The sequence below is a fragment of the Pipistrellus hanaki genome, assembly GCF_964339955.1.
Source record: "Pipistrellus hanaki genome assembly, chromosome: 1".
Taxonomy (NCBI): Eukaryota; Metazoa; Chordata; class Mammalia; order Chiroptera; family Vespertilionidae; genus Pipistrellus; species Pipistrellus hanaki.
The window spans coordinates 25,664,625-25,689,284 of NC_140503.1; the positions used below are offsets into that span (position 1 = coordinate 25,664,625).

The 24,660-nt window shown below is 57.5% G+C and overlaps 1 protein-coding gene across 4 annotated transcripts in view; it reads left to right on the plus strand.

The window, feature by feature from the left end:
- ACTN1 (actinin alpha 1) overlaps window positions 1-23,532 on the plus strand; it is a 95,257-nt gene extending 71,725 nt beyond the window's left edge. The window contains exons 9-22 of one of the 4 annotated variants that reach the window (XR_014793393.1): window positions 6,828-6,920; window positions 8,237-8,467; window positions 10,384-10,531; window positions 13,683-13,833; window positions 14,301-14,409; window positions 14,757-14,897; window positions 16,201-16,383; window positions 16,897-17,031; window positions 18,329-18,508; window positions 19,394-19,540; window positions 20,422-20,502; window positions 20,982-21,548; window positions 21,592-22,588; window positions 22,820-23,532. Coding sequence is in view for 3 of the 4 variants with exons in the window: in XM_084866449.1 (XP_084722575.1) it covers window positions 6,828-6,920; window positions 8,237-8,467; window positions 10,384-10,531; window positions 13,683-13,833; window positions 14,301-14,409; window positions 14,757-14,897; window positions 16,201-16,383; window positions 16,897-17,031; window positions 18,329-18,508; window positions 19,394-19,540; window positions 20,422-20,502; window positions 20,982-21,047; window positions 22,430-22,588; window positions 22,820-22,978 (1,983 nt within the window). In the remaining variant the exon portion in view is untranslated. The remainder of the gene's footprint in view (window positions 1-6,827; window positions 6,921-8,236; window positions 8,468-10,383; window positions 10,532-13,682; window positions 13,834-14,300; window positions 14,410-14,756; window positions 14,898-16,200; window positions 16,384-16,896; window positions 17,032-18,328; window positions 18,509-19,393; window positions 19,541-20,421; window positions 20,503-20,981; window positions 21,549-21,591; window positions 22,589-22,819) is intronic. The other 3 variants (XM_084866449.1, XM_084866450.1, XM_084866451.1) reach the window with 3 other exon arrangements.
- Window positions 23,533-24,660: the final 1,128 nt, after the last annotated feature.

Consider the following 24,660-nt stretch of genomic DNA (forward strand, 5'->3'; position numbering starts at 1 on the left):
CACGCCCTCCCGCCCGCCCCCGCCTCTCCCTGGCCACAGGGTCAGGACGGGCCGTCTCGTTGGTAGAGTTAGCCCCCGGTGCCAACGTGCTGTGTTCTTGCTCTCTCCCTCCCACTGCACCTGTGCCCTCATCTCCCTCTGCTTCTCTGAGAACACGGGGTGAGAGCTCACCTTTTGGGGCCCAGACAGCAGGCAGGGCTGCGTGGGTGCAGCCAGCCAGGCGTGGCTCTGGAAGGCTCAGTGGGAGCAGGGCTTCCCCTGGGAGGCAGACCCAGGGAGGGGCCTCCTGTCCTCACTGGCCTGTTGGCAAAGGTGCCAGGAAGCCCCCACCTTCCTCCTGCGTGGACACGATTTGGCAGGTCTGTGCCCGGCCCCTTGGGTTTTGGTGCTTCCTCCTGTACCCTGTCAGGGATCCCCATGCAGGGGCACTCGGCACTGCGTTCCTGCACATAAGCACAGCCCCTCGGAGGGAAGACGGAGGGGTGGGCAGCTGCGAGCCCCTTCGAGTGTCCTGGCCTAACGTGGCTCCGAGAGGCCTGAGGCTAAGGCCCCGCGGTGCCCGCTCTGCACTGCACTAGGCCCCACACGGAGGGGCATCGTTCACACACAGACGGGGAGACATGCATGTTCCCCCGGCCACGCTCAGTCAGCAGCGGCTGCCCTCTCCCAGGCCCCTCCCAGGCAGGACCCGGGAGCACAGCATCCGGGTCGCCGTGGACACGGGACCACAGGCGTGGCCTGCACGGCGTCGGACCGTGGACTTGTCACGTGGCCCCGGCAAATCCCTCATCCTCACATGGCGTCTGAGTGACCCGTCCTGACATGCATGACCGGGGCGCTCCCCCCACCGCCTCCCTCGGCCCAGTCTGCCCCCATGCCCTCTCTCCCACCCTGTCTCAGCCTTGCTCTCCCCTCCCCGTGCCCCTTCTCCTCCTTCCATCTCATTTCCCCTCTCTCTGCCATTCCCTCACTCCTGTCGTCTGTCTGTCCGTCTGGTGTTCTCTCTGTCCCCCATGCTGATGGGGTGTGTTCTGTGCTGCTGCTGCTGCTGCTGCTGCCGCCCACTGCCTCCTCAACCTCTTCTTCTCTGTGCAGATGTGTGGGCACGCTAAGGCGGGCTGGGAAGGCCATGTGACCTAATGTTTCATGTCACTGCCGCGCCTTCTCGAGTGCGCAGAAGGTGAGCTCTCCCTCGGCCTCACCCGCGCTCCATCCTTCGGTACCCCGGGCGCAGCGTCACAGGGCGGGGTGCGCTCTGAACCTTCCGGAGGCTCTGACGGCCGCTTGTGTCCCTGTCCCTACCTTCTGGGCACAGTGGGCGTCACAGCCTGGAAGGAAGCCTGTGGTTTCAGCTCCTTCCCTCGACAAGAGCCCTTATCCCAGCAGCACAACTCTTGGCTCTGCTTCCTGTCCGTTCCCCTACGTCCCCAGGCCCCCTTCGCTTCTCTCTCCCTCCTCCCCACTGAGGCCTGACCATCCTCTCCAACAGTCCAGCGGCCAGAGCAGCCAGAAGCCTTCCTGCCTTCTCCCTGGTGTCCAGGCCGGAGGCACCGAGCCCTGCCTGACCCTTCCCCCAGGCCCGCCACGGACAGCGGGGCAGGCTGCTCACGCACGAGAGGGCCCTGTGTGCACCGTAGACAACGCAGGTTGCAATGCGCATCCCTAGAATCCCGCCGATGGCAGTAAAAACACCTTCTCACATAGTCCATGTGACCGTGTTTCAGCTCAGGTGCCTTGAGGAAGAGGAGCCTTTAAGAAATTACACAGAGGCACCATCCCTCCCTGGCCTGGGTGGGCCCCACGGCCCCTCCCCTTCCTTCCAGGCCTCACTGCGCTGCCGGAGACGGAGGCCCCCTCCTAGGTGCCCGGCCCTCCCAGGAGGCCCAGCCCTGGCAGCCTCTCCTCTGGCCTGCTTCTCGCTTCCTCTTTCTCTTTGTCCCACCTCCGCTGCTGCTGCTCTCTCTCACCCATTTCTTCCAGACTTTCGGACGCCCCACCTTTTAGCCGGGATGTGAGCAGCATCCATCTGGGTGCCTCGGGGGACCCCCACCCTGATAATCACAGACAGGCTGGCTGGTCATGTCCAGGGCTCGGCTGAGCTCTCCTTCCTTTTTCTCTCCTCCTCCAGGGGTTCTGTCCTGGTCTTTGTGCCAGTTGACACTGGACTTCCCTGTCTGAACCTTCCCTGTGTCCTGGCTGTGATAATGCTCGGGAGGAGTATGTGTGTGTGTGTGTGTGTGTGTGTGTGTGTATGTGTGTGCGTGCGTGTGTGTGTGTGCGCCTGCTTTTTTCCCTCCCAAGTCTTATACCACCTACCCCCACGCCCTCTTCCTCTCACTCATCTCTGTTGTAACCATTTCACGCTCCCTTTGTCCACATCTGAGGATAAGACCCCCAGCTCGGTGGAGGGAAGTGGCACTGAGGGGAGGAGGGTGTTCCTCTCACGTCCTGGGTCAGGGCCTCACCCAGTGTTGCCCCTCACCACCTGCAAGGTTCAGGCAGCTGCTTGGAGCTGAGAGGCCATGGCAGGGGGGGTCTTCCTCTCTCCTGCGGAGGAAGGAGGAGTCCTTCAGACTCACACACCCTGCTTGTCCCGACTGTCTCCGCGTCTGGAGCCGAGGTGGGGAAGTCCGCCGAAACCCGTGCCCGGTGCCCTCTCTCCCCTCCCCTGTCTTTCTCTTGTCAAGCCTTGGACAGTGGAACTAGAAAGGCAGAGGGTCTAATGCATGCCTGCACGTGTGTGTACACGTGTGTGCAGAGGTAGCAGTACGTGTACCCAACACAGGTGAGTGGCATGCAAGTGTGCGTGATAGGTTTTCCTAGTCAGGTGAGGACCGACTGCAGTTTGAACCATTGGCTGTGGTTCTAATTCTTCCTCAGCTCTCCTCTTTCCTGCAGGGGGGGTTTAGAATGGGCAGGCAACACGCAGATTCTGTGGACACCAATTGTAAAGCTTTTACAGTTCACGGTCATGGCCCAGCGGGAACAGTCTCTGAGAAACTCCCCTTTCAGGTTCGAGCTGTAGGTGTTTCTGGATGCGATTGGGAGGTGCCGTCTGCATCCTCCCTTTGCCTGCCAGTCGGTTGCTTTATTTACTGTTGTGGATCTTCTGGGGGAAGAAACCCCCAACTGCCCTGAAGGAATTCATGGCCCATCTGGGAAAACCCTTCATGGAAGGAGGCAGGATGGCTGCTGTGTAGCCAGTGCGCCGCTCGCTCGGCTGCAGACCTGCGGGGGAGGGCGGGTGCGGGGCTGCGGGACCAGGACTGTGGAGCAGGAAACACTTGAGCTTGAGCCTTAAGGGTCGAATAGGAGCCCTCGAGCGAAAGGCTCAGGGAGGGTGGGAAGGGCAGCCTGCAAGAGGAGAGCAGCACGTTAGTGTTGGTCTGGGTCCCGTCCCACTGCTGGAGCAGGGACCGCAGTGGGGCCAGGGCTGAGCTGCTGTGGGGCCAGCTCACCTCGGTCTGGGGGACTCCCTGGCAGGACCCCGGGGCGGGGCGCTGACTCGGGAGGAAGGAAGTAGGCAATTCTAGTTAGATTTGGGAAATGACGGACTGAGAAGGTCACAGAGGAGGTCTTTGTGGCATTCGTGGGAATCTGTGGGCCGCGGGCCGGGTGTCATCTGGCCACATGGTTTGACGTCACCGTCACTGAGGACGGGGCCTCTCCAGACTCTGCCTGTGGCAGCTGGAGTGGCGCTGCCGTCGGAGTAGCTGGTCTCAGAGCTGCGCGTTGGCTGGGGCCAGCTGGCACTGTCATTTGGGATCTCTCCGGACTCCGGGAATCACGGTCCGTGCTTTTAAAGAAATGACTCGAGCGTAAAACCAAACGTAGGACTGTGATAGAGAAGGTAGTGCAGCTTCGAGTGGGTCCCTGAAAAAATAGAAACCAGGAAGGGTGAACACTGATTTCCACCAGCCTCTTCCTTCGGCCCTTCAATCGGGCTGTTCCTCTCAGATACTCTCAGCCCGTGGGGCCTGTGCTGCATCCCTTCTTCTGTCCCCTCTGGAAGAGCTGAGCGTTCTGCTCCTTGGTTCCACCCCCTCTGAGCCCCAAGACATGACATGGGGGCTGCTTCAGTTTCCGGGTTCCTCAGGGGATGAGTCGTTCTTCCCCGGAATAGATCTCTCCTTCGGGCTTCGGACCGAGCGCAGGCTCTTCCAGACGTGGTGGTGCTGGGTGTCCCTGTCCTGAGTTCCCGCCCGGGGTTCCTGAAGCCACGGGAGAGGAAAGCTGGAGCACCAGGACGTTGGGGGGAGGCCCAGGTCCCACCCTCAGGAGTCTCTCCTGCCTTTCACTCCAGGGTTAGCCCTGGAGGCCTTACCAAGTCTCTCTTCTCCGGCTGGTCTCTCTGACCTCCCGGCTGGTCTCTCTGACCTCCTGGGCTGGGGGATGGGGGGGTGAGGGAACCCCTCTACACAGGGACCCAGTGCGAGCAGGTGTAAGCCATCAACCAGCAGGCTCCGATAGGGCTGCCTGCCTGCTTGTGGGGGAGGAATTGAGCAGGGAGAGCGAGGGAGGGTCAGAGTTTGAAGACTGTGCCTGTCATGTTTTCTAAAGTCCAATCTGGATTCCAGCCTGCTTCCTGGTGGCAGGGGATGGGGGAGGGGCAGGCTGTCCCTCAAGGGAAGACCAAAGGCCTTTTTTTTGTTCCATGATGTCCATGCTTTGTTTCCAAAGGCAGGCTTCCTGGTTATGACGATGGGTTTTCTTGGCCTGCCTCTCCTGGCGAGGCCAGCCTGGGATGGGGCAGGCCGAGAGGAGGGCTTGGGTCTTTGTAAGAAGTCCCCAGGAGGCCCGCATGGGAACTCCCCCAGACCGCGTCCAAAAGGAGCCCCCCTTGGACTCCGGAATCGCCAACGGGCTCTGAGGGATGGGCCAGGCTCCCGAGGTCCTGGGCCCTGTTTCCCCAAACCCCACAAACGCAGGCATCACTCAGTCTGCCTGTGTGATAAACTGACACATGATGTTTATAACTCGGGAGCCCAGGATTTCAAGATGGATGAGGGGGATTTGAGGTTGAGGAGGAGCTTTATTCCTGAAATAGAACAGCGGCAGCCGCTGTTTGCCTGTGATGGGTGGTCCTCCTCACCCCCGATTCTTCCTTTCCTGCTTGGTCAGCACGTTGAGCAGGGGTCTGTGTAGCTACCCCGAGTTCTCACATCAGCACCGAGGTGAGGATGGCCTCCCTCGGGTCGCCTGCCCTGGCCCTCCAGCCAGTGGGCATGCCAGCCTGGTTCCTGGGACCCTCTGCCTCACAGGGGTCCCCGGGGCCCCCATCTTCAGGGACAGACTCCAGAAAGGAATTTCCCTCTTTGTCAGCTCTTGGGATTCCCCAGGGTTACTTGTTCCTCCAAAGGAAAGAAGACCAAACGGGAGTTTTGTGAGCAAAGTGCCGTTTCTAGCACAGAGTTGGGTGGGGAGCAGGGGAGGAGGGTCTAGGATGTGACTCCTGCCCTTAGTTTCTTTTTCTTTTCCTCCCTCAGTTTCTTGAGACCAGAGGGCCCTTAGCTCCCCCTCTGACCATTCCCTCCTGGGGGAACCCCCCTACACCCCTTCCCGGCCCCCCCCTCCCCGCCCCCCAGTCTGATGGCTCGCCCTGGAGGGGTGCCGTCTCGACTTTGAGCTTGAAAGGACATTTGTGATGATCTCACTCTGCCCCCTCACACACACATCCCAGCTCGGTCCCCTGTAAGTCATGTGGTATAGTGGGCGTATGTCCTATTTCAGAAATTCTGCGAGGAAAAAACATTTACATGTTCTTAGTCATCCCATCCTAGTTCTAATGCCTTCCTCCTTCTCAGGAAGTTCTTCCTTGTGCCCAGCCTCAGGCTGTCTGGCTGTATCGAAACCCGTTTTGTCTTGTTCATCCGTCAGCCGTGCGGGCCCCTCTTCCTACAACCCTTAAGCCTTTGTCACCCATCAGCAGGGCCACACTTCTCCGGGGCCCTAAGATGCGTATCATCTTCTCACAGGCTGTCTTCCTTCCATCCCAGGGCCCCCCAAAAGCTCTGAGTTCCCCTCCCTTGCACAGGAACACAGCTGAATTAAAACGGTCTCCTGAGCGAAGCGTATTAGGAGCGCCTGGCTCTGCCCGTGTCAGGTGCACAGTCCCCCGCACGGCGGAGGAGGCGGCGTCTCCCTGGGGTTCCTGGGCCTTTGGGTGCGGTTGCCATTCAGGCCCCTTTCGTTCCTCTGGTTGCTGAGCCCACAGGGTGTCTGCGTGCCCCCAGCTCAGTGCGGTGTGTGCTCGGCTTCCAGGGGTGCCATGCCTACTTCTGGGCGTCCTGCTCAGGCTGGGCTGATCCGAAGCCCTGCCCTTCGTGCAGCAGTGGGTCCTTCTGTTTCGGCTAAAGCACTCTGAACTTCGGACCAGGAGCCTTGGGAGACACTGCAGGGACCCTGGGAGGCCTGGGGCTTCTCAGTCCGCACTTCCTCCGGGACTCCCCAGTTTGACTTCCTGCCTCTCCAAGATCCTGGCAAATCCAGCCGGGGATCCTGAGCCTGGGGATCCAGGGCCTCCACTTGGAATTCCAGGATGGGTGTGATCACCTGGCCACCTGACCTGAGCCTTTTGAATGTATTCGTCAGTGGATTTGTTGGGTCTCAAACTCAGGCCCTTCTCCGGGGCCTTGTTCAGCCACCGGGACCTCTATCCAGCATCCCCTACCCACGGGGCTGAGCCTGGGCTGGCAGAGAGGATGGCGAGGAGGGGTGCGGTGGTGAACTTGAAGTCTCGGGAGCTGGCAGGGTGGAGGGGCATTGTCTGCACCTGTGCCTCCTGGGTGCTCCTAGTGGCTGACCTTGCCCCTTTGTCCTCTTGCCAGGCGGAGACAGCAGCCAATCGTATCTGCAAGGTGCTGGCCGTGAACCAGGAGAATGAACAGCTCATGGAAGACTACGAGAAGCTGGCCAGCGATGTGGGTACCCATGGGTTCCCCGGCCCCAGCAAGGCCTGCCACCCCACCCCAAGGGAGAAGGGAGCCCCAGAACCTGTACCTTCAGATCCATCCCCAGAGCACAGTCCCAGGCTGGGTGTGGCCCATGACCCCAGCACAGCTGACCCAGGGAAGTGAGGGCTCCTCTTTGCTCTCCCAAAAGCAGACAGGGGCTCAGGGGCCAATCTCTGGGCTTGAGAGAGAGAGAGTCAGTCCCGGCTTTTCCAACAGTGAGCCTGGGCAATCCCTTCACCTCTGTGGGTCTTGGTTTCCTCACTTGCCACGTGAGACGTGAGCCAAGGGGGCCTCAGAGACTCTGCAGCTGGTGTCTGTTCTGTGGGTATCACTTAAGCTGGAGGAGGAGCAGGTCTGGTGCTGGGGGTATGGGCTGCGGGTGGATGGTTGCCGGCTCAGGCTGGCTTCGTGGCTGGGCCCACCCAGGGGACAGGAAGGGGCAGGGCTGGGTCTGCTCTTCTGCCTTTGACCACACTTGAGTGGTAAGGTTGCACCTGCTTCTCCCTTAAAAGCATGCAGCTTCCTGAACAGCTCAGCCCCGTCCCTTGGTGGATCGGCTCTCCAGCCTAGTAGGACCCCAAGTTCCGGGCCCCCAGTGCCTGGGTGTGGTCACTGCTCACCATTCCAGCTGTGACCTTGGCAAGTCACATAGCCTCCAGGGCCTCGTTCACCCCTTCCATAACCCTTAACCCCGCAGGACTGTTCAGGTGATTTAGTTCGGGAGCCATGCCTGGCACCTCAAGGGGATCAGTGTATGTCCTGTCACCACCTCCACTGCTCCTCCTTCGCATCAAGGAAAACAGCCCAGGCCACACCCTGCCCTGTGCCCCAGGAGCCAGTTGTTCTCTTGTGTCAGGCACCACGTTCTAGAATTCTAGAAGGCCTTGACCAGGGACCTCAGGGAACAGCTGTTAACCCTGCCCATGGGTTAGACGAGGAAGCTGAGGCCTGGCCAGGCAGTAGACCTAGAACCGGAAGTCAGTCTCCTGCTCTTAGTCTGGTTCTTCCCTGGGCAGAGCAGGGAGGCTGTGGTGCCGGCTGGGGGTTAACATACCTCAGTGGCCAGGTTCTCGGAGGGAACGGCCTGGAACCTGCCCTGGTGGCCTGGGCGTGACCTGGGGGGGGGGGGGGGGGGCGGGGGGAAGTGTGCTGTTGGGAGAGACACTTGCCAGCGCCTCCTGTGTGTGTGTGGGGGGGGGAGGGGGGGGTGGACTCAGAGGAGAGGGGCGCCGGCCCTCGTCCCTCCCTCCCTCCTGCATCTTCACGCCCTGACCCGCCCCCAGCTGCTGGAGTGGATCCGCCGCACCATCCCGTGGCTGGAGAACCGGGCGCCCGAGAACACCATGCAGGCCATGCAGCAGAAGCTGGAGGACTTCCGCGACTACCGGCGCCTGCACAAGCCGCCCAAGGTGCAGGAGAAGTGCCAGCTGGAGATCAACTTCAACACGCTGCAGACCAAGCTGCGCCTCAGCAACCGGCCCGCCTTCATGCCCTCCGAGGGCAGGATGGTCTCGGTGAGCCAGGGGGCCAGCTTGGGTCGTTCCCCTCCCTTCCCCTCTCCCCCCTCCCCCGGCCGCCCCCCTACCATCAGCCTTCGTCTCTGAGCTGCTCCCACACGGTTCTGTAGCCGGGCCTGATCTGCATATCCTGCCCCGGAATCATTGCTCCTCCAGGTGACCCGCCAGGCTCCACCTGCACCCAGAGGTGGGCGGCTTCTCTCCCCGGGGAGCTTCTTGCTCCTGACCTTTCCAGGCCAGACTGGCCCTTCCAGACCCTAACATCCACCCCAGACTCCCGGGCACTGCCAGCTTCCCACCTCTCAAAAATCATCCTTGCAAACAGAATGTCCCAAAAGGGGCATAATTCAGTAGTGAGAGAGATTTTTTTTTCCAATTTTTTAATTGGTTGATTTGAGAGAGAAACATTGATTTGTTGTTCCACTAACTTTGTATCCGTTGGTTGATTCTTGCATGTGCCCTGACTGGAGATTGAACCCATAACCTTGTCGTATGGGGATGATGCTCTAACCCAGTGGTCAGCCAACTGCGGCTCGCGAGCCGCATGCAGCTCTTTGGCCCCTTGAGTGTGGCTCTTCCACAAAATACCACTTGCTGGGCGCACATGTACAGTGCATTTGAAACTTCGTGGCCCATGCGCAGAAGTCAGTTTTAGGCTCTCAAAAGCAATTTCAATCGTTGTACTGTTGATATTTGGCACTGTTGACTAATGAGTTTGCCAACCACTGCTCTAACCAACTGAGCTACCCGGCCAGGGCCTGATAAAGATAATTTTTACTTCCATGGAATCTTGTTTAAGCACCTAAAAAAACAACACATTTATTACCTTAAACAACTAACAGATTTTTGTGGTAGGTTATTTCTAAGATACAAATAAGCAAAATTCAGAACCTAGAAATTAGCTATAATCTTACGACCCCATATTCACTTAAAAAATTGGAAGGGGTAAAGATTCTCTTAGTCTTTAAGGGAAACCTAAAGCATGTTTTATTTAATAAACTGCTCTTTTTTTAAAAAAAACTAACAGATTTCTGTGTCATTATGACATAGATGTCACTTTAGACGTCATTTCTCTCTGTGTACTCTGGAGGACTTGGGGGAGACGTTGTATAAGCCAGAGACATATGTAAAAGGAACTTCAAAAACCCACCAGGGTAGAGCGTTTGCCCTTTAAGATGGAGAGTAACGAGAAGGCCTGGGCACAGAAAGCCAGGAGCAGGGAAAGGGCAAAACCTGCAAACAGCGTTAGGAGGAGGCGGGATCCCAGGGAAATCGGAGCGAGGATAAAGGCCCCTGACGTGTCTACTGTTAGGAAAATTGTGGTCCTTCATGGTTCCAGGCTGAGTCAGCAGCTTTCGGGTGACCAGACCAGTGCTGGCCGGAGGGTCCGTGCAAGTTTGGAAAAGTGCCCCCCACCCCCACCCTCTTGGGCAGCTGCAGCCAGGCCCCGGGCACGGGCACAGGGTGAAGACCCAGTGAGGGATTCGAGTGGCTTGCAGGCCAGGTTCAGCCCATTGCTGCCTCGCCCAGCAGCTTCATGGTCACTAGTGGGCGGTCCTGTTGCTGGTTCCCTGTCTAAAGAGCTATGGGTTTGTGTTCAGCATGTCACTGTCCTCAGACTCGTTGCCCAGGTCAGGGTCCCTGCAGGCTTCCAGAGCCCTGGAGCGATCCGGAACCGTGGAGAGACCTGTTGGAGGTCGGTCCTGGGGCCACAGAAGGCCTTGGGCTCTTTCCCCACACGGCTGAGTGGCCTACGTGGATTCGGACCCCATTCCCTGCCCAGGAGCCCAGGGGAATACCAGCGGGGATGTGTGGGGGCAGGTGGGGATGGCCAGACACGGCCAAGATGGGCAAGAGGCTCCTGGAAGGCTTGGGGCAGCTGTGGGCTGACCGTGCACCTTCCCTCCCCGCAGGACATCAACAACGCCTGGGGCTGCCTGGAGCAGGCGGAGAAGGGGTACGAGGAGTGGCTGCTGAACGAGATCCGGAGGCTGGAGAGGCTTGACCACCTGGCAGAGAAGTTCCGGCAGAAGGCTTCCATCCACGAGGCCTGGACGGACGGTGAGGCGGCCGCTTTCACGCTCCCCCAGCCCAGCCATCAGCCACAACTTTCTACTCTTGCTTTGCTGGCTTTGTTTTCTCTTTCTAGGCCTTTGGCTGTAGGCACGTTGGTTGCCCCGGTATTCTCATCTGTAAAGTGGGGATAATAGTAGCACCAGTCTGCCAGGTTAATGGGGATGAAGTGAATTCGTACATGTGAGGCAGCTAGAGGAGTTCCTGGCGTAGTACAGAGCGAGGCCCATTGCTGATAGCTCAGGGCCAGTGGTCGGCAAACTGCAGCTTGCGAGCCACATGCGGCTCTTTGGCCCCTTGAGTGTGGCTCTTCCACAAAATACCACATTTGGGCGCGCATGTACAGCGTGATTGAAGCTTTGTGGCCCATGCGCAGAAGTCGGTTTTTGACTCTCAAAAGAAATTTCAATCGTTATACTGTCGATGTTTGGCTCTGTTGGCTAATGAGTTTGCCGACCACTGGCTCAGGCCATCTTAGTGATTTCCCTGAGGCAGGGAGGTGGGGGTTCGAATCCTGACCCTGCCACCTAGCAGCAGTGTAAATTTAGTTCCGAGACTTGACCCCAGGTCTCCTTTCCTCATTGGGACCACGCGGGTGATGATGTGCCCTCCTGGGTTCGTTTCCTGGGGCTGCGGCAACAAAGCAGCACAAGCTGGGTGGCTTATTCTGACACAGTTCAGACGCCAGAAGTCTTAAATTGGGTGACGGCAGGGTTGCTTCCTATGCTTAGTCCTTGGGTCTGCTGGTTGGCGGCAATCCCAGAATTCCTTGCCTTATTTCCCTCCCTGTGCCTCTGTCGTTGCATAGCAGCTCCTTTCTGCATCTCTGTGACTGAGTCTCCCACTCCTTTTTCTAATGAAAGCACCATCGTTGGATTGGGGCCACCCTGATCCATAAGGACCTCATCTTAACCAAGAAAATCTGCAAAGACCTCAGTTCTAGATGTGGTCAGATTCTGAGGTCTGGGTAGACCTGAGTTTGGGAGGGCACCATTCAACTCAGGGCAGCCCCTCGTAGGGTTATTGTTGGCTTCACATTTCATGGCACCTGGCTCTCATCAGGAGACGGTGGCCTGCGTGTTTCCCCTCCACGCCTTCCCTCCTCCTGCTTCTGCCTCCGGTTTCAGAGAAGCAGAGCCCTTGCTTTCTTGCGTGTGTCTCCATTCCTCCAGCTCGGAGGCACTCGGGCTTTGTGTGTGTGATTGGCAGCTGAGGTTAACTCCAGAGAGAACATCTTATCTGGGATAGTCTTTTCCTCAGACCCTGGGCTGGGGTGGAGAGGGGAATGGGGTTGCCCAAATCTTAGGACCTCGAGACTGTGTCAGCTAGATCCCCCGGGGCAGACCCATTGGCCAGGGGAGCTCTGTGCTCGAAGACTTCCCCACTCAGCTCTGTTATGCCCTCACTCCTTAGGCGAGAGACCAGAGGGACAGCCGCACCCATGGCCACTTGGGGGTGGCATGGCTTGGTAGGGATAGGAGGGTGCTGGACTCAGTCAGGGGGCTGGCTTCAGCTCCCTGCTGTGGGTACCTGTGCTGGGCTTTGTGCACTGCGTGCACAGAGTTATTTATCCCGGTGTGGACACTACAGAGCAGAGGGCGATGGTGGAGGTTATACTCTTCACCTACATGCTTCTGTCATGTCCTCTCCGGGGCCAAGGAAGAGCTCAGAGCACAACATGGAGCAGGAGCCACCCTGTGGGCTTGGCAGCACCAACAAGGGCATGAGCAGTGCTGGCAATCCGGCCATGTGGACTCATTCATACCTGAGGGTGTATTGCCCTCTGACCTGGGAATTCCATTTCTTGAGACTGTCTAAAGAATGAACCCTAAGTGTGGAGGAAATCTTGAGTCTGGAGACATTGTGGTAAGACCATCTGTAGTACTTTGTGTGAGTTGAGGGGCCCGTTGAGCACAGTGGGTTGTTCAGCCGCTTGGCCAGATGTACAGCCCCCCGGGTGGCCCCTGTGAAGACTGGGGCCAAGGGAGACACTCGGTGATGTGCTGCTGCTGATCTCATAAGCAGGAAGTATAACTTATTTTTTAAAATATATTTTACTGATTTTTTACAGAGAGGAAGAGAGATAGAGAGGGATAGAGAGTTAGAAACATCGATGAGAGAGAGACATCGATCAGCTGTCTCTTGCACACCCCCTACTGGGGACGTCCCCGCAACCAAGGTACATGACCTTGACTGGAATCGAACCCGGGACCTTTCAGTCTGCAGGCCGATGCTCTATCCACTGAGCCAAACCGGTTTCAGCAGGAAGTGTAACTTATATATACCCTGTGGTTTTAGCGCGCCCATAAAGGAAAGGCCGAAAGGCAGAGATAACGAGGCTCCTCTGTAGTTTTTTGTGTTGCTATGTTATTCTGACTTACAGGAAGGAGTAGAGGGAAGGAGAGAAATGCCACATTGGGCCCAGCCCTGGCCTCGCAGCCCAGCCACCGTTTACTGAGAGGGCTGAGCGTCCATGACGGGTGCAGCCGGGGTGGGCGGCCAGGCCAGGTCCCTCCCGGGCCTTTGCTAGTCACTTCACAAGGCAGCTGGGAACCTAATCTAAGAATCCTGAGAGGTCGTAGGTCATTCCGTTGTCCTCCCGGGAAACAGAAACCCAAGAAATGCGAGTCCTGCCTGCCCCTAAAGAGAGAGGGCAGTGCAACTGCTGGTCCGAGGAGGCTCTGGCCATCGGTGAATGCAGTGCCTGGACACACTGACCACACGGGGATTAACTGATGGGGGAGGGGGGATTCCCTGCAGCCTGGAGAAACTATAAAATAGGGTACCCCTTACTGCTTGGCTTGTTTTTTGTTTTCCTGATTATGCCACGTTGTTTTCTGCTGTCTGTAAAGTTAATGTTATGCCCCACACGTTTCCCCACAGCCCAGCATAGCCTCTGTGTGTAACCACTTCTGATGCCGCCCCTCCATTCATGCTCCATGGAGAGCAGCAGCTTCCCTGGCCGGGCCCCTTAGTGGATAACCCGGGGTCTCACACTGCAGACGATGGATCGTTGTACAGTGGGCATCCCCGGGGGGTGCACCCCTGGACCCGGAGCCCCTGGGCCCCTGAGGGGTGGAGGGTCAGACCTCCTGCGCCCCGGCTTCCGCTCAGCCTTGTGCCATCTTTCCGGGCTCAGGCAAAGAGGCCATGCTGCAGCAGAAGGACTATGAGACGGCCACCCTCTCGGAGATCAAGGCCCTGCTCAAGAAGCACGAGGCCTTCGAGAGCGACCTGGCTGCCCACCAGGACCGCGTGGAGCAGATCGCCGCCATCGCCCAGGAGCTCAAGTAAGCGGGGCCTGGCCCGGGGCTGTGCGGCTGTGGCCCTGATCCATGAGGGGGTGGGACAGCTCGGTGCCTGGGCGGGAAGGCCATCTACTCCCCCCCACCAAAAAAAAAAATGGGGAATTAGCCAGGGACCCTTCCTGTCACAGGCCTCGGATCTTACCTGTAACTAGTGCAGGACCAGAGAGTGACCCATCGTGGTTTTGAGTTCTCCCTTCCTTGGTGGCTCCTGGGTGTTGTGCTTCAGGTGCAGACTGGCACTGCCTCCGGCTGAGGTCGGGGAGGGGACCTTGGAGCGGAGGATGGGCCTTCTTTGGCCCTCTCCCAGTGGCCTCCGAAAGCAAGGAGCTGGAAGGTGGGGAGGGGCGCCCCTGGCCTTCCGGCACCCCTGGCGCCCCAGCCTCGTGAGGGGGACAGCAGGCCACCCGGGGAGCCCGGGCCACTGACTCCTCCCATCTCTTCCCTCCCAGTGAGCTGGACTACTACGACTCGCCCAGTGTCAACGCCCGGTGCCAAAAGATCTGTGACCAGTGGGACAATCTAGGAGCCCTGACTCAGAAGCGCAGGGAAGCCCTGGAGGTGAGGGCCCCGAGGGAGACGGGGGCCTGCTCCTGCAGCACCGTGACTCCCTTTGCTTCGGGCAGCAGTGCTCCACGGGGCCCCTCAGACCTCCCCCAGCCGCGGCCTGAGTGCGGAGGGCCCACTCACACGGGCACTGCGTCTGGGCTTTGCCTGTGGAGATGCTTCCTCTCTTGCCCTCCCCCTGGCGTGGTGCCCAGACAGCCTGTTCTTTCTGCCCGAGTTCACCCGGAGCTCCCGAACCTGGGCCACTCGGGGCTGGCCAGGAGGACCTCGGGGAGAGGGGAGGGATTCCGGATGTGACTCTGCTCACACGTCCCTCCCTCCACCCCGTTCGACACCCCTAGCGGACAGAGAAACTGCTGGAAACCATCGACCAGCTGTACCTGGAGTACGCCAAGCGGGCGGCACCCTTCAACAACTGGATGGAGGGGGCCATGGAGGACCTGCAGGACACCTTCATCGTGCACACCATCGAGGAGATCCAGGTGGGCGCAGCCCCCTCGGCCCCGGCGGCGGCTCCCCAGCCGCCCGTGGCCCACCCTCTGCCAGGCCCACTCCCCAGGCTGCCCCTGCAGAGAGAGGGCTGAGGACAGCGTCCCAGGGCTTTCATAGATTGGAAACCTTTGCATCGCATTCATTTCGATTAGGTAACCCGTGGAGATGGTATAAAATCTGAAAGATGAGAAAGTTGTGCAGGAAGTTCGTGCTCCCATCCCCCGCTCCCCAGAGGAAAGCAGTATGGCCACACACACACAGCCTCTGCATACGCAGCAAATATACTTACTGGTTAACAGTCTCCTCCACACCCTTCTCTTACATACAACAGCTTTTATAATATACTGTGTTTCCAATCTTATTTATTTATTTATTTGTTTATTTATTGTTAATCCTCACTAGAGGGTATTTTTTCCATTTTTTAATTTTTACTTAAAAAAATATTTTTATTGATTTCAGAGAGGAAGGGAGAGGGAGAAAGAAATAAGAAACATCAGAGATAAGAGAGTCATCGATCGGCTGCCCCCTGCATGCCCCACACTGGGGATGGAGCCCACAACCAGGGTATATGCCCTGACCGGGAATTGAACTGTGACCTGGTTCACAGGCTGACACTCAATCACTGAGCCACACTGGTAGAGCTTTTCCATTGATTTTTAGTGAGAGAGAGAGAGAAAGAGAGAGAGAGAGAAACAGAAACATCAGTGTGAGAGAGACACATCCATTGGTTGTGTCCAGCCTGGGCCCTGACCGACCTGACCGGGGCTGGGAAGCTAGCCTGTGATCCTTCAGTGTGTGGGCCAACACTAACCACTGAGCACACCGGCCAGGGCTTGAACCTTGATGTTTAATGTAACAGATACCTTGGAACTTGTTGCATATCAGTAAACAGCCTCCTTGTCCTTTTATACAGCTGCACAGGTTAGATTGCAAGGGTTTTTGCAAAGCGCTGAGGAAGCCTGTGTTGGGGGAGGCCACCTGGGAGCAGGCCTTGGGGCACTCCTTGTTCCTGGCCTGACCGAGGGGTGGTGAGCACCCTTGAGGTCGCTGCTGACTTCCCCAGCCCCAAGCAGGAAGCTATTGCTTTGATGCCTGTGCCTTCACCTTCCCCTGCCAGCCTGGCCCTCTTGGTTCTGAGCCATGATAATCCTCAGTTGACACCTTCAGGCCTTGGGGGGCCCTTCCTCCCACCTCTTCCCTGAGACCTGCAGGGCTGTCTTTGCTCATCTGGCCCATGGCAGGCACCAGACCCTCCAGTCATTGTTCTTCTCCTGCATCCCCATCTCCGTCCAGGGACTGACCACAGCGCATGAGCAGTTCAAGGCCACCCTCCCGGATGCCGACAAGGAGCGCCTGGCCATCCTGGGCATCCACAACGAGGTGACCAAGATTGTCCAGACCTACCACGTCAACATGGCCGGCACCAACCCCTACACAACCATCACGCCTCAGGAGATCAACGGCAAATGGGACCATGTGAGTCCAAGGGCTTTACGTCTCCTAAAGGCAGGGGTTTTTGTTCCTTCTTTGGTTGGTGGATTTTTATTTATTTCGGTGTTTCTTGTTATTGTCACCTAGTCATATTGTCAAGTTAATGAATGACTGAATTTCTAGAGCCGTCCAACATCTTTTTTTTTTTTCTAAATATATTTTATTGATTTTTTTTTTTACAGAGAGGAAGAGAGAGGGATAGAGAGTGATAAATATCGATGAGAGAGAATCATCAATCAGCTGCCCCTCACACACTCCCCACCGGGGATGTGCCCGCAACCAAGGCACATGCCCTTGACCGGAATCGAACCCGGGTCCTTTCAGTCCACAGGCCGACGCTCTATTCACTGAGCCAAACTGGTTTTGGCAGAGCCGTCCAACATCTTTACCCCCGTGTGTTACTGACTGGCCCTCCCCTCCTTGGGTCCTCCTTTTCATCAGAAGTGTGGGGCAGGTAGATGGCCCACCCCCAATGCCCCACGGTTGCTTCTGCCCCAGGTGCGGCAGCTGGTGCCTCGGAGGGACCAGGCCCTGACGGAGGAGCATACCCGCCAGCAGCACAACGAGAGGCTACGCAAGCAGTTCGGCGCCCAGGCCAACGTCATCGGGCCCTGGATCCAGACCAAGATGGAGGTGGGTCCCATCATGGGAGGCAGGCATGAGGCTCCCACCCCTTCCTTTCCCACCCCCGTCCCAGCCAGGGAGGCTTGCCTGTCTCCTCCCAGGCGGACTGGGGGTCCTGAGCCTGTGACTGGCCTGCTGCCCTACAGAGGGATGGAGCTCATGCAGGGAGGCTGTGGGCTGATCCCAGTGTCCGCTCTTTTATTTTATTTTTTAGTATTTATTTATTTATAAATATATATTTATTGATTTCAGAGAGGAAAGGAGAGGGGGAGAGATCCAGAAACATCAATAATAAGAGAGAATCATTTAGCAGCTGCCTTGAGCCAAGACCCACACAGAGACACCACTAAAATCCCACGAGAAAGTCCCACAGCAGGATCAGTGCCTGGGTGGCTGACTCGGCTCACCCTTATGGCGTATCTGGCCGACCAGGTCTCTTCCTTCACTATCCCTGCTCCTAAGCAAGGAGGAGGATCTTTCTAGAGAGAGACCTGAACCTCAGGCAAGCGCTGCACTTTTTGCTGAATTGTGCGGGCCAGATAGAGAGGTGCTGTGTAGGTCAGGGAAGGGACACCTCTTGGGTTAGATCAGTGGTCGGCAAACTCATTAGTCAACAGAGCCAAATATCAACAGTACAATGAATGAAATTTCTTTTGAGAGCCAAATTTTTTAAACTTAAACTTCTTCTAACGCCACTTCTTCAAAATAGACTCGCCAGGCCATGGCATTTTATGGAAGAACCACACTCAAGGGGCCAAAGAGCCACATGTAGCTCGTGAGCCACAGTTTGCCAACCACGGTGTCCCTGGTTAGAGCATGGTGTCCCTCTGAGTTCCTTGAGGGCAGAGCCCAGGTTGAGTTCTTCACAAACAAAGTCTATATTGATGAAGGGCCAACAGACATGGGGATTAGTGGCTCACAGATGGGTGGCATTGCGGTGGGCCGAGGTGGGCATCTGAGGAGCAGAACATAGGGGCATGGCCCTGGGGAGGTAAGCCAGGTGCACTGCGGCTGTGAGGACCTGGCTCTGTGGGCACCTAAGATCCCTGAGCTGGGTGGAGGGGCGGGGTTTCACCCACTGATGGCACTGCTTGTCCCACTCTGCTGGGACGCTACTGCTGTGCCAAGGGGCACAGATGCTGGATGTGTCCAGTCCGGGCTTCTAATTACCCCAGGGGGCTCTCAGGTCCTGGGGTGGGAGCCAAGAATCACCTGAGGGTTTGACCAGTGGCCTGGAGGCCCCCGTCTCCACCCCCGGGGCATAGAGTGGGGTGGTCTGACCAGGGCCTCCTTCCCGGGTGAGCAGGAGATCGGGAGGATCTCCATCGAGATGCACGGGACCCTGGAGGACCAGCTCAGCCACCTGCGGCAGTACGAGAAGAGCATCGTCAACTACAAGCCCAAGATCGACCAGCTGGAGGGCGACCACCAGCTCATCCAGGAGGCGCTCATCTTCGACAACAAGCACACCAACTACACCATGGAGGTGCGTGTCTGGGCCTCGGTGCTCGGGAGAAGGCACCGAGCTGGGGCTGGGGGAGGCTGCATCTTCCCAGGAAATTTTCTGTAAGGATCAATGCTTGCTTTGGGCTGAGGGGTCACGCCCTTCTCACCCAGGGCGCTCTGGGTCTTCAGTCCTCAGCGCTTTCTGGATTTCCCACAGAGCTTGTTGACATTCAGGTGTCCAGACCCCGCCCCCAGAGTTCACTGGGTCTGGATGGGGCTCAGGAATCTAAATTAAAAAAAAAATAAAATAAAAAATTTATTATTGATTTTTCACAGAGAGGAAGGGAGAGGGATAGAGAGCCAGAAACATTGATGAGAGAGATACATTGACCAGCTGCCTCCTGCACATGCCCTTGACCGGAATCGAACCTGGGACCCCACAGTCCGCAGGCCAATGCTCTATCCACTGAGCCAAACCGGTTTCGGCAGGAATCTAAAATTTTTAACAAGCCCCCCGGAGATTCTGGTGCTGGTCTCCAAACGCTGCCTTAGGCACCTGCATTCTGAATGATTATTTGTTTTGACCATGAAAGCATATGTGTGTAGTTCTGGCATTGGATATTCAAAGAACTACCCAGTTTTTTAATCCTTTAATCCTTCCCACTACCAAATGTTCCCTCCTTCCTATTCACTCCACGATGGCCGCCCTGGCTGGTCTCTGCTGTCCCAGGCGGAAGCCACCCCCCCCGCCCGCACTTGCCCCTCATCCCGTGGCTCCTCTGTCCTGGCTCTGGTTCCCCTGCCTCTGCTGACACCGTGAATCGCACCGAAGGCCGGTGTGATTGCCTGGACCACTCGGTGGCCAGGGGACGGAGTGCGGGGCAGCCTATCCTGACTGGCCCCGTGGCCCCTTGTCCGCATCCAGCACATACGTGTGGGCTGGGAGCAGCTCCTCACCACCATCGCCAGGACCATCAACGAGGTGGAGAACCAGATCCTGACCCGGGACGCCAAGGGCATCAGCCAGGAGCAGATGAACGAGTTCCGGGCCTCCTTTAACCACTTTGACCGGGTGAGAGCCCCTCCTGCACGTGCTTAGAGCAGCCCCAGCCCCTGCCCCAGGGCCCTGGAGGGCACTGCCCCAGGTGTGGGCAGCCGAGCTGGATCCAGTTCCTGGGCAGGTGCGGAGGAGGGAGGAGGAGGAGGAGGAAGGAGGGAGCATCACCAGCAGCCTGTCCTACTCTGCATTGCCCGATGCCGGCCTCAGAAAGCCAATCCTCGTGCCCCATGAGCCTCTCTGCTTTCCTGGAGAGACAGCTCGGATCATGGGTGGAGAAAGGAAGGACCCTTGACCCCTGACCTTTGCTCTCTTACCTGTAACTTCAGCTCTTGAGAGCAAGGCTGCCGTAGCCTCAGGGAAGGCCTTTTGCCTTTGGCTGTAGGGACCACCCCTTGCCTCTGCCGCAGGACAGAGGAGCGGGGGCTCCCTCCTGCCCCCCGCCCGCCCCCGGCACAGAGCTGTCAGTGTGGGGTGCCTTGGGATGACCATAGGGAGCGGAGGGGGCATGAGTTAGGAGCTGCCCACCACCCTGCCTGGCTGGGTGAAGCCCTCCTGGAAACTGGGGTGGGGCGTCGGGCTGGAGGTGGGCTGGGCACCTGTGGGGGCTTCTCACCCCCGTGGCTCATTGTGCTCCCTTCTGGCCTGCCCCCCGGAGCAGGGCTGCGTGTGCCGGGGAGAGGGCACCCTCGGGACTGTGTCCGTGTGTCTAACCATGTGCACTTTTATTTCCCTCCTCCCCCACCCCGTCCACCCTCCACCTTCTCTGTCCGCATGCCTTCGTCCCTGTGTCTCCCTCACTTGCCACCCTCCCCCGGGGCATGGCCCACCCCTCCCCTCACGGCCTCACCTCCCTGGCACCGCATGGCTCGCTGCCTGACGCACGGCGGCCCCAGGATCACTCCGGCACGCTGGGTCCCGAGGAGTTCAAAGCCTGCCTCATCAGCTTGGGTTATGATATTGGCAACGACCCCCAGGTACTCGCCTCCTGCATGGAGCACGCTCAGGGGTGGCGTCCGGGGCAAGAAATAATGCGTATTTCTCCTTTTTCTCTTCTCTGTCTGTCTGGATCTCCCTGTCTGCCTTCCCTGTGGGCCCCGGGGCTCATCCTCTCCTGCTGTCCTCGCCTGGCCCGCGTCGGGCTCCTTCTCCCACTACTTCGACCTCTGGCCCTGCCCTCGGTTCTTTCCCGGGAACCCACTCGGTGCCCGCCTCCTCTCCTCGCCGTTCTCCCTCCCGTGGACGGACCTCTGCATCTCCCTGCTCTGTCTTCCTCCTTCCTGGATATCTCCCCCGGATGTGTTTCACATCTCCTCCTCCTCCTCCTCCTCTGTTCCTCTCCCCTTCCGGACCCTGAAACCAAACCCCGCGACCTCCCCTCCGGCCCTCTGTGCCCTGTCTTCCCGGCCCTGGGCCGGCCCTTCCTCCTCGTGTCTCGGTGCCACTGTCCCTACAGAAGAAGACAGGCATGATGGACACGGATGATTTCCGAGCCTGCCTGATCTCCATGGGTTACAACATGGTAATGTAAACCCCACCCTCCGTCCTGGCGAGGGGCAGCCGGCCGGCCGCCGAGGCCATGTCCTCGCAGTGGCAGTCCGGATGCCCTCCGGCCAGGGCTGCCCTCCCCAGAGGGGGCTCAAGGCTCTGGTCCTCGGGGAAGGTGTAGCTTGAAGGAAGGGCCTGTGTGTCCTGGAGTTCTGGCTGTCCCACCGTCGGTGCCAGTTTGCCTGCTGGTGCTCACCATGGACACGGGCGTTCTCACTCCCACTGCGGCCTGCTGGGCCGAACTGAGGCTAGCAGAAGGACTGCAGGTTTGCACGTTCTGGTTCGAGGCATGGGGAGTTCTGCCATTTTCCTGTGAGGGCCAGGCCGAGCCTGCTGCTCCTCTGCACTGCCCCAGGCTGCTCCCCAGCCTCCTCAGCTGCCTGCCCTCGTGCAAGCCACCAAGGCAGGGCCGGGCCTGAGCCGGGCAGCCGGGTGACTGCCGGGCCGTGCACCGTGCAGAGTGTTGGGCTGGGCTGTGGGAGGAGCAGCAGGAGTGAGGCCTGGGCTGTGCAGAGGAGCAGCAGGAGTGAGGCCTGGGCTGTGGGAGCAGCAAACCCAGGAGTCAATCCCAGCTCTACCACCACCGGCGTGGGGGCCCGGACGAGGCGAGGGCTATTGTAAAGGTTAAATGAAGGGACTTACAAAGCCCAGATCTGCTACCTGCTGCTGGCCGTGTGACCTTGGGCAAGTCACTAAGCCTGCCTGGGCTGCATGTGCCTCATCTGGAAACCCGATGGACGTAAACGCCTGCCCTGTGTGGCTGTGGTGAGGGTTAAATGAATTAAAATATGCTCAGCACTTGGAATAGTGCCTGGGATGTCATGTAGGCAGTGTGGGTGGAGCTGTTGTTATTGTCATTATCATTATTATCAGCACTAGAGGCTCGATGCACGAAGATTCGTGCAAGAATGGGCCTTCTTTTCCTGGCTGTCAGCACCACCTTCGCTGTGGCCGGAGCTGCCTTTCCACCTTCCCACACTGCCCAGAGGCCTGGAGCGGCTGGGGCATTTGGTGGCCTGTTTATGCAAATTAACCCGCCATCTTTGTTTGGGTTAATTTGCATACTCCTGGTTGGCTTGTGGGTGTTGCAGAGGTACAGTCAGTTTGCCTCTTCCTCTTTTATTAGCGTAGATTAGCATAGTTTGCTTCAAGGGGAGCCCTGAGCGGGGGCTTCACTGTTGGGTGTTGTGAAGAGGCTCCTTATGCCCTCAGGACAGCCCAGGTTGGCCCCCGGGGCAGCTGTGCCTCCTCTAACAGCCACAGGCTCCCCGAACCCCCCGGGCTCCAGGTCCCTGCAGAGCCCCGCAGGCTGTGTGGCTCAGAGGCTGACAGGCCCGGGGTGGCTCTTCTCTGCAGGGAGAGGCAGAATTTGCCCGGATCATGAGCATCGTGGACCCCAACCGCCTGGGCGTAGTGACATTCCAGGCCTTCATCGACTTCATGTCCCGGGAGACGGCCGACACAGACACAGCAGACCAGGTCATGGCTTCCTTCAAGATCCTGGCCGGCGACAAGGTGCGTTTGCCGGGCTGCGGGTGCCCCGCTGGGGTGGCAGGCCCTGGCTGGGTGGGCGCTGATCTGCGGGAAGGTGGTGAGCACCTCCACCGCCCTTCCTCGGGGCCCCGCACGGTCCCACTGCGGATGGAGACCTGCGTGTGCGGAGTGTCCGTCCTGTGTGTACCCAGCACAGGAGGGGTGGCGGGGGGAACAGGCGCAGTTGTGCAGTGACGCCCTCTCCCTCCGCAGAACTACATCACGGTGGACGAGCTGCGCCGGGAGCTGCCGCCGGACCAGGCCGAGTACTGCATCGCGCGGATGGCCCCCTACACCGGCCCCGACGCCGTGCCCGGTGCTCTGGACTACATGTCCTTCTCCACGGCGCTCTACGGCGAGAGTGACCTCTAACCCGCCCGCCGGCGCCCGCACCCTGCCCCTGCCGGCCCCGCCCTGCTCCCTCGCTGCCCCCGCCCGCCTGCCCGCCTCCTGAGCTGGGACCCCGTGGCCTCCAGCCTCCCCGCCCGCCAAGTGACAGTTTACAAAATTATTTTCTGCAAAAAAGAAAAAAAAGAAAAAAAGTTATGTTAAAAAAAAAAGTAAAAAAGACAAAACAAAAAACCGCATATTTTATTATAGAAAAAAAAGTATTTTTTTTCTCCACCAGACTTAAATGGAAAAAGAGGAAGAATTAACTATTTGCACCAAAATGTTTTTTGTTTTGTGACATAGGAAAAGAACCAAGCACAATGTTATATGCCATCCTTGTTACCGACTTTTTTTTTTTTTTTTTTTCTATCTGTTCCATCTGCTGTATTCATTTCTCCGGTCTCATGTCCACCTTGACATGGGAAAGGGGTGGGGAGGGGGTGATCTTGTCAGAAGGCACATTGGTGCATGTGTGTTTGCTAGCTCACTGTCCATGGAAATATTTTATGATATTAAAGAAAATCTTTTGAAATGGCTGTTTTTTAAGGAAGAGAATTTATGTGGCTGGCCTCATTTTTCAGTGCAGAGGTGTGACGGACCTCTTCATCAGCACCCTTTGTTTTACTTTAGTACTGCCCATTAAAGGGATGCGATTGGAGTGTGGACCACTTTGCTATTGCTTGGCACGGACAAATTAAAGCAACAGCGTCCATTGGCAGCTCTTGGCTTGCTCCTTGCTCTTCCAGAAGTGTGTGTGTGTGTGTGTGTGTGTGTGTGTGTGTGAAGGGTGGTCCAAGGATGGTGTGGGGCAGTGGTCAGCAAACTCATTAGTCAACAGAGCCAAATATCAACAGGACAACGATTGAAATTTCTTTGGAGAGCCAAATTTTTTAAACTTCTAACGCCACTGCTTCAAAATAAACTCGCCCAGGCTGTGGTCTTTTGTGGAAGAGCCATACTCAAGGGGCCAAAGAGCCGCATGTGGCTCTCGAGCCACCGTTTGCCGAACACGGGTGTGGGGCATCCGTCACACTCCTAACATGCTTTTGACCCTGGCACAGTCAGCCTGTTTGCACTGCAGTTTCTTCATTTGTTTTCCATAACATCAAACAGCTCTGTGATGTCTGTATGCCCCATTCCTCGTATTTTTGCCATCGGACAAATTGAGTGGTCTCAGTGGAGGTCCTCTCACCCCTTGCTATTCAAGATGCCCCGTAGACAGCGGCTGTCCAGCGTCACCTGGGAGCTTATTGGAAATGCAGATCCTCAGGCCTTGCCCTGGCCTTCTTAATCAGAATTTGCTTTTTTTTTTTTTTTTCTTTTTTTCTTTTTTTTAATAAAATGTTTATTGATTTTCAGAGGGAGAAAGGGGGAGGGAGAGAAAAACATCAGTGTGAGACCAGAACATTGACCAGCTGCCTCTTGCACACCCCCTACTGGGGATGGAGCACACAATCCTGGCCTGTGCCCTGACCAGGAAGCAAACCAGCAACCTCTTGGTGCATGGCAAGACGCCCAACCAACTGAGCCATACCAGCCAGGGCAGCACCTGCTTTTTTTTTTTTTTTAAATTTCTTTATTAAGTTATCACATATTTGTCCTCAATCCCCCCACCCCACCCCTCAGCACCTGCTTTTTATTTTTATTTATTAAAAAAAAAAAAA